We start from the raw sequence: 8,865 nt of genomic DNA, 5'->3' as shown, positions 1-8,865 counted from the left end.
GACCCCTCCTGTCCCAGTGATGAACGGGTTCTCTCACAAGCTCTCCAAGGCTCGATGTAACCGCGGAGTTCCAGTTCAACGATACGCGGCGCTCGGCCACACACCGCCCCTCCCGCTCCCCGAAGGCAGTTCCATGGAAACCAAAACATCACAACTCCACGGAGGTGTCGCGAGAGCTGCGGATGCGCCGGCAGCCGGGGAGACGAGGAGCAAGGGCTGGAACGCAGAGCGAAGTGGGAGGAGTCCCTGCGCTTCCGAGCCCTTGGTCGGGAGACCGCGCCTCCAGGCGGTGCCCCCGCGTGACTGCGCTTTACATAATCGTGGCCGCGCGCGTCACAAGTGGCGTCCTCCAATCAAGACCGAATCAGAGTCCTAAAAAGCTCCGTGTTCCGCCTTTTTTCTGCTTGATCGGCGTCGAAATGAACCAGTGAAGCGGCATCTACCGCCACCGCGCCCACCCGGGTCCGCCCGTGCCTGCCCGCCTGTCGCAGCCTACGGCTTGTCGCTGCTGCCGCCGCCGCCGCCGCTGCCAGATTGTGCCTCACACTGTCAGATAAAGCGGCCGGGCGCCGGCGGGGCGGTGAGCACGTCCCGCGCCGGACATGGCGGCGCTCTACGCCTGCACCAAGTGCCACCAGCGCTTCCCCTTCGAGGCGCTGTCTCAGGGGCAGCAGCTGTGCAAGGTGCGCGGGCTGGGGCGGCGGCCGGGAATAGGGGAAGCAGCAAGCGCGGCCCGGAACTCTTGGTCCTGCAGGAACGCCTGGCGGGTCCCTCGGGCTGGGTGTGGCAGGCCTGCCTAGCTGAGGAGCCGCGCCCGCCCGGCTGGGGGCTGGCGGCACACGTGGGAGAGGTCCAGGCCCCCGCGGCCGGCTTGTCTCGGTGCTTAGCAACCGCGGGGGATTGTTCTCGGACCCCGTAAGGTCGGGGGAGGGGACAGCGGCTCCCCTACATGTCCCTGATCAGCCGTACCGGGGATCCTTTTTGACCTTCCTCGCAGCCGCCGTCTCCCTCGTTAAAGACTGAGGGACCCTCCCTCTGCCCTGCTTGGGACTGAACTGCAGAGTTGGGTGCTGCCTCGGAGGACCGTCTCGAACTCGGGCGCCTCACGGCACTCTGCAGCCAGTGGTAGAGTCGAGGTGACAAGGCTTGTATATTGTATAGTAAAGCCGCACAATTAAGCACAAGAAGCAAAAGGATGATTTTTCATTGTCCATTTGGTGGCCTTCGGATCTCACCCTAACCAGCTGCTGATCGTTTTTTACCCCTGAAAGTCCAAGGGCTCTTTTTCCATTAAGTTGCTTCATTCCGCTTTTCCTGTTTAAGTGAATAGAGGTGGTGTGAGACGATAGTTAAAAGTCAGCAAGCTGGCTGGAGAGCGATGTTGAGATACCTCCAGACAGTCCCCGAGTTTGTGTCTTTTACGTGGGTAACTCATAGTTGTCGCTATTGCCTCAGATAACTGACCTTCCTTTTGCCACTGTTTGCTTACTGGAGATGAGAGAACTGAAGTGCTTGAGTGCTTTTCTTTGGCCTAAAATATATATATATACACATATATATACATATATATATATCCATATATATGCATATTTAATTTTAAGGAAGTTTTATGTGAATAAATATTAATTATTTTAATTCAGCACTTTCATTTCACAGGTGAACCTGCTCAAAATCACAATGGCCTAATTTGGGACTAGACTCCAGAGCTTCTGATTCTCAGTCTGGAGCTTGTTCAAGGATACATTTGCTTTACAATTTGTTACTAGTTCCACATAAATTCTTACTTAACGTGGACATTAATGCTGCATGATGGGCAGGGCAGTGTCATTATTACAGAGGATAAAAATAAGGCCCAGAACATTTAAGAGCCTTGCTCAAAACACAATGACTACTAGGAGTAGACCCAGGTCTTCTGCCTGCTGCTGAAGGCTGTTTCCATTTATGACTGCCTTTTAAAATTATATTCTCATTTCATTTCAGGAATGTCGGATTGCACACCCTGTCGTGAAGTGCACCTACTGCAGGACTGAATATCAACAGGAGAGGTACAGTTGTTGATAATGAAAGATGTCAGTAGGCTTTTTCCACCTAAAATCTGTAATCAACTGCATTTTAATCTTATTGTTGTAGGTGCCCTGTAGTCGGTTCTGACTCATAGCGACCTTATGTATTAAACAGAACTTAAAGTTGGCCAATCCTGGGCCATCCTCACAATTCTTGCTGTGTTTGAGTATGTTGTTGAAGCCACTTTGTTAATTTTAATATACAGATCTATAATGAATTGCATTTCAGTGTACGAATCTATAATCAGTTACGTTGTAGTATACAGTTCTTTAATCAATTGAAGGAGTCCTGGTGGCACAGTGGTTAAGCACTCAGCTGCTAACCAAAGGCTGGTGGTTGGAACCCACGAGCCACTCCATGGGAGAAAGATGGAGCAGTCTGCTTCTGAAAAGATTTACAGCCTTGGAAGCCCTGTGGGGCAGTTCTACTTTGTCCTATAGGGTTTCTGTGAGTTGATATCGAGTTGACGGCAGTAGATTTTGTTTGTTTTTAGTCAATTATGTTACAATACACAGATTCTGCAATTTCTTATAATACATCGAAGGATGTACTCAGTGTATTATAATACATGTTTTATTCCTTAATTATTTTCCATTGATTGCTTAATTTTTTTGTTACTTATTTTTCAGATCTTTGATCATTTTATATTATTGTTATAATCTTGACAGTAAGAAATAAATCTCACAACAGCAAAACATTTGCTTCATGTTCCGTTTTACACACAGAGCTCGAAGAATTTATAAGCCAAAAGAAGATACTTTTGGGAATATGACAATCTTGATAAAGGATTTGTTAGGCCTAGTCACATTTGAAACTCACTTGCCTTCACACTTTTCCTTGCATGACTCTCATTTTAAAAAGTGTGAAAAGCACTTAGGTGTGAGTTAACGCATGTCTTTGGGGAAATTTTTTAATAGCAAAGTGGTTTATTGGTATAGTAAGTTCACCTTTTGTGGAACTACAATTGTAGGTGATCCTGCTTTGAGCCAGCTCACACATAGACCTAGAAGCTTCATTTTAATCAGCTTCATTTTCATTCTAGAAATATTTTTCTCAATATCTTTATTTGTAATGGACCACAACTACCACAGCCTCCACCAAACAGAGTCTAGCACAACTAGATGGTGTCCAGCTACCACCACTGACTGCTCTGGCAGGTATCACAATAGAGAGTCCCAGACAGTGCAGCAGAAAAATACAGAACAAAAGTCAAATTCACACACACACACAAAAGACCAGGCTTGCTGGTCTGACAGAGAAACTGGAGAAACCCCACGAGTATGGCTCCAGACACCCTTTTAGCTCAGTACTGAAGTCACTCCTGAGGTTCGCCCTTCAGCCAAAGATTAGACAGGTGTATAGGGCCAACACTAACACCCGTGAGGAACATGCTTCATAGTTCAATCATGTATATGAGACTAAATGAGCACCCCACCCCAAAAACAAAGATGAGAAGGCAGGAAGGGACAGGAAAACTGGATGAATGGAAACAGGGAACCCAGGGTGGAGAAGGGGAAAGTGTTGACACATTGTGGGATTGGCAACTGTCCTAGTTATCTAGTGCTGCTATAATAGAAATACCACAAGTGGATGACTTTAACAAAGAGAAGTTTATTCTCTCACAGTCCAGTAGACTAGAAGTCCGAATTCACAGCCAAAGTCCGGCTCCAGGAGAAGGCTTGCTTTCTCTGTTGGCTCTGGAGGAGGGTCCCTGTCATCAGTCTTCCCTTGGTCTGGGAACATCTCAGCACAGGAACCTCAGGTCCAAAGGACACGCTTTGCTCCCAGCACTGCTTTCTTGGTGGTATGAGGTCCCCATGTTCCTCTGCTTGCTTCTCTCTTTTATATCTCAAAAGAGATTGACTTAAGACACTATCTAATCTTATAGATCTCATCAGTATAACTGCCACTAATCCATCTTATTACATCATAGTGATAGCATTTACAACATACAGTCATACAATACTGGGAATCATGACCCAGCCAAATTGACATTTTTGGGGGGACACAATTCAATCCATGACAGCAACCAGTGTCACAAAACAATTTGTGTATTAACTGTTTGAGAAACTAATTTACTTTGTAAACTTTCACCTAAAGGAATAAGTAAAAAAAAAAAAAAAAAATCTTTGAATATTTTCGAATGTAAAAAAAGTTGAGAGAATTGGACAGTGAACATCCATATAGCTGCTATTTAGAGTCTACAGTTTACATTGTGCCATCCATCCATGAATCAATCCATCTTATTTTTTATTCATTTTAAAGCTGCAGACATTAGTACACTTCACTCCCAAACACTTCAACATGCATATCATTAACTAGAGTTCAGTATTTGTTTACACTTCTTTATCATTTTAGAGGTAAAATTTGCATATAGTGAAATGCTCAAACCTTAGTACATCGTTTGATGAGTTTAAGAAACAGCATACACCTGTGAGCCCCTCTGAAGAGCTGGAACATTAACATCACCCTATCAAGTCCTCTCATGCCCTGTCCCAGTCAGTCCCCATACCCCTCATTTCCCCCAGGCAACCACTGTTCTGATTTTTGTTTCCATCACAGATTAGTTTTGCCTGTTCTAGAACTTCATATAAATGAAATCATACAGAATATACTCTAGGAGTTTTATGTTTTAGCTTTTACATTTAGGTCTAAGATCCATCTGGGATTAGTTTTTGTGTGTGGGGTGAGATATGAACTTCGAACCTTACTTCGCACCCTACACAAAAATTAATTCAAGATGGATCATAGAAATATTTTCTCTTTGAATGTTTTCTAAGATGTCAGGATCATTTGTACGTATAGACGTATACCTTAGTTCTTCAGTAGTAAATCTGTGTGAAAACCAAAATGCTGTTCAGTGTCACAATCTCTGATGCTGATTCTCTTTCTAGAGTGCAGGTTTTTTTACAATGTATTTCATTTCTTGTACCGCCTTTTAAAAATGGCAGAAAATTGCCCTGAAAAACATTTTGTTTGAATATCTTGATTTATTAAAATGTTTTCTACTTTGAGGTTTTTTTTTTCTTTTTAAACTTTGTGGTCACTTTCATAGAGATTGTGTGGGAAAATAATCACAAAATATAGAATAGACTGGATTTTTAAAAAAGTATTTGTGTGATTTTATTTTTAGCCCTAGAGTGTTGTTTAAACTAGTGTTGCACATCAAGCATGTCATTTGTACCTCCCTGTGTGAAGGGTCAGACTTTATTTGGAAAGACATTTTTTCCCCAAGGCAGATTTATTAGTTTGAACGTTTAGGTAATATTATGACCCCTAGATCTTCTCAAGGCAAAGAGTGCTTTTATTTTTGTCAATTAGCTCTTTGAGAAATTGGGAATATTGACAAAATATTTGGTCATAGCTTCTGTTTCCCGACATCTGGGATGGTGGTGCAACCAGTTAACACCCTTGACCGTTAACTAAAAGGTTGGAGGTTAGAGCCCACCCTGAAGAAAGGCTTGGTGGTCTGCTCGATGGAACACAGTTCTACTTTGAAATACATGGGGTCGCCATGAGTTGGAATTGACTCTGGATTACTTAAAGACTAGAGCTTGGACAAAGTAAGGTCAGCATGGATAGAGTCTCTGAATTTATATTCCAAACACGCATACTTTTTTCCCTCACATCAAATTTTTCAGCTATTCATCTGAATTGAGGAAAATTTTTTTCAACTAGTCCATTTCAGTCTAAGATAGTATTGTTTTGAAGAGCCTCTCCATATCTGATAATTTTACTTAGTGATACTTGTTAGGTGCTGTTGAGTCAGTTCCAACTCATAGCGACCCTATGAACAACAGAATGAAACACTGCCCTGTCCTGTGCCATCCTCACAATCGTTGTTATGCTTGAGCCCATCGTTGCCGCCAATGTGTGATACTTGGAGATGCCATAATCAGAAATAACTCACTCTCCGTTTTAAGCAAAGCCCTATTTAAAAGCCCCATATTATCTGAGATAATAAAATTAATATCCACATATTCTGTGGAAATAAATAATTAAGAGAGTTATTGGCCAGATATTCAAACTTCAGTTATCCCAGCCATATTTCATCTTAGCACAGCTTCCTTAGGCTTAAGGAGGCATCAGTTTTCAGATGTTCTAAATAAAACAACTTTTTTCTTACAACAGCCTTATGTCTCTTTCTTCCTTAACAGTAAAACCAATACAATATGCAAGAAATGTGCTCAGAATGTGCAGTTGTATGGAACGGTAAGTACGCTTTCTCTGTACCTAACAGTGTGTACTTAGATCTCTTGGAACCTTACATTTCTGTGGGCTATTAATGTAGTTCAGTACTTTTATTAGAAGAACAAGTTATATGTAAATACTTTGCCAGAAAAATTTATCCAGTGTTTTAGTTTTTGAATTTAGCTAATATTGAATGTTAAGGAGTTGTGTGTTTATAGTCTCTCTGCCAGGATTATGATTATAATTTTCCTTGAGAAGCTTTAGTGACTGATGTGGGAAGAGGAGGGGAAGCATGAATCCTCTGACTTGGCCTCGTCGTTTGGTAACAGTTGACTATTCATTTTGATGAATGATTTTTTTTTTCCTTTTAGTGTTAGGGTTCAGTATACTGTGTCCTTGTAGGCATTCTCTCAACATGTTTGTACACTGATAACAGCAAATAGGCCTTTTCAGAAATTTGGAAGCACTTGTTGGTTTCTCCCAAGAGTTGGTTCTGTTGAATTTCTCATAAAATCCCAGCATACACACCAGTGGGTTTTTATTATTTATTCATTTTAAAACCAACAGTCCTGTGCAGAAAAACACTTTATTTACTGTTAGGAACTGAACTTCATTTGATCAGTGTAAAGGTAAATTTAAGGTTCGGAATATATTTTTACCATGACTAACGGACTACATAATAGTAATCATTGCTTTAAAAAATGTGCTAGTATTCTATAATACACTTATTTGACCTTTTTTTCCACCTTCTTTAAGCCCAAACCTTGTCAGTATTGCAACATAATTGCAGCATTTATTGGCAATAAATGCCAGCGCTGTACAAATTCAGAGAAGAAGTATGGACCACCATATTCTTGCGAACAGTGCAAGCAACAGTGTGCGTTTGACAGGAAAGATGATAGAAAGAAGGTAAGTCCCTGTGTTTTTCTTGATTTTTTTTTCCTTCAGTGAAATTAAGGTAGACCAATTGTGTTAAAAAGACATAGAATCAAGAAAGATTTTTCACTTCCTCTCATAGTTCTGTTTTTGACCTTGAAGAAGATATTCAGCCTTTACTTTCTTCATTTATCAAATGGTGGGGCATTATATTCTAGCGTTGCATCGTTTAGTATTTTATGAGAACCTGAATGACAATGATCAGTATCCCATATAGAGGTGGGTTCATATTGGCAAAATTCTATGGAACTCTGTAAAGGAGAGATTATGACTTCAACAAGGTATTATTATAATGGTATTGTCAGTTTTATTATTGGCTCTTTAAATATTTCTGTCTGTTGAAGTTAAAGACCACAAGAAGATGACATAGAGGGAAGCTTTGTGTAGTGGTGGTCGTACTTTGGTGGAACCAGAATGGTTGAGAGTTTGGTCATGTAACTCTCCTGCTTAAAACCCTCCAGTGGCTTCCAGTTGCACTTAGAATAAAATCCAAACTCCCTCCATGGCCTGTCAGACCCATGCCTGCCTCTCAGTTTCCTGTCATGTTTCCCATCTCTCACCTTGTTCCAGACACACCAGCCTTTTTTCAGTCCTTCACAGACGCCACTCTCGTTCCTGCATTTGCGCTGGCTGTCCTTTGCTTGATATACCTTTTTCCAGAGTTTCACGACTGGCTCCTCGTGTCAGGTCTCAGCTCAGACACCACCTGCTCTCAGAGACCTTCTTTGACTAACCCCCTCATTGACACTATCACATCACCCTGTTTCATTTTCTTCATAGCATGTAACACTATGAGAAATTATCTTGTTTGTTTACATGTTTGTCCACCTCACTGGAATGTGAGCTCTTTGTCCATCTTGCTCTCTGTCTTTCCAGCAGCCTGGCACATAGTACGTGCTCAGTAAATATTTGTTGAATAAAAGAAGGCAGTTCAGAAACTCTTTTATCAGTGGCCAGAGGTGCTTGGGCTCTTGAGAACTGACTCCTACTAACCAAATTAATTAATTTACAATGAGAGGATATAACTTTTCAGTGACCAGAATACCCCTGCCTGCCAACCAGGGCACCTCTTCCCTGAATCAAGATACTGGAGAAGCTCAATTAGTGATCAGAAGGTAACATATAATAGTAGTTGGAGTACAGACTTTGCGGTCCCCCACACCTGAGTCCCTTGCCATTCCTGGGGCAAGCTAAATGATCCTGGGCAAGTTACTTTATCTTGTTTTGTACCACTTTCCTCATCTTTCCAATGGGAATAATAGTAGCCACTTCACAGGGACATGGGGAGATTTAGTTGAGATAAGTATATAAAACACTTAATTTTGAGCCTGGCTCATATCCACATAAAGGGTATGAATATACATATCAAATGTGTACCTGTATGATTGTCTATTGGAATACCAGTAGTTAATTTTTATTGATCTGGTCACACTAGAATTCATTTTCTGTTTTCTTAAACTTACATTTCTGTTTTAAAGGTTTGGCTATGGTTGCATATCCTCAATCATCCTCAATCAAATGTTGATAAATTTTAGGAGAGGTAGGCTAAGCTTAGGGATTAAAAGTGGATGATCTGCTAATGAGGCACAGCAGTCCAGGGACAAGGACTAGAAGGCAGAAGGGGACAGGAAACCTGGTGATAGGGAACCCAAGGTTGAGTAAGGACAGTGTTGA

The 8,865-nt window shown here is 41.9% G+C and overlaps 1 protein-coding gene across 1 annotated transcript in view; it reads left to right on the top strand.

Moving 5' to 3' along the window:
- The first annotated feature begins 447 nt into the window (after window positions 1-447).
- Window positions 448-8,865, top strand: part of FAM76A (family with sequence similarity 76 member A) — a 25,640-nt gene continuing 17,222 nt past the window's right edge. The window contains exons 1-4 of the mRNA XM_004377051.2: window positions 448-683; window positions 1,981-2,045; window positions 6,222-6,276; window positions 7,012-7,164. Of these exons, the coding sequence (XP_004377108.1) occupies window positions 603-683; window positions 1,981-2,045; window positions 6,222-6,276; window positions 7,012-7,164 (354 nt within the window). The 5' untranslated portion in view covers window positions 448-602. The remainder of the gene's footprint in view (window positions 684-1,980; window positions 2,046-6,221; window positions 6,277-7,011; window positions 7,165-8,865) is intronic.

Source organism: Trichechus manatus, unplaced genomic scaffold, assembly GCF_000243295.1.
Source record: "Trichechus manatus latirostris isolate Lorelei unplaced genomic scaffold, TriManLat1.0 scaffold00048, whole genome shotgun sequence".
Lineage (NCBI taxonomy): Eukaryota > Metazoa > Chordata > Mammalia > Sirenia > Trichechidae > Trichechus > Trichechus manatus.
Note: the sequence above shows the minus strand (reverse complement) of the source record. Positions and strands in the feature narration are given on the sequence as shown.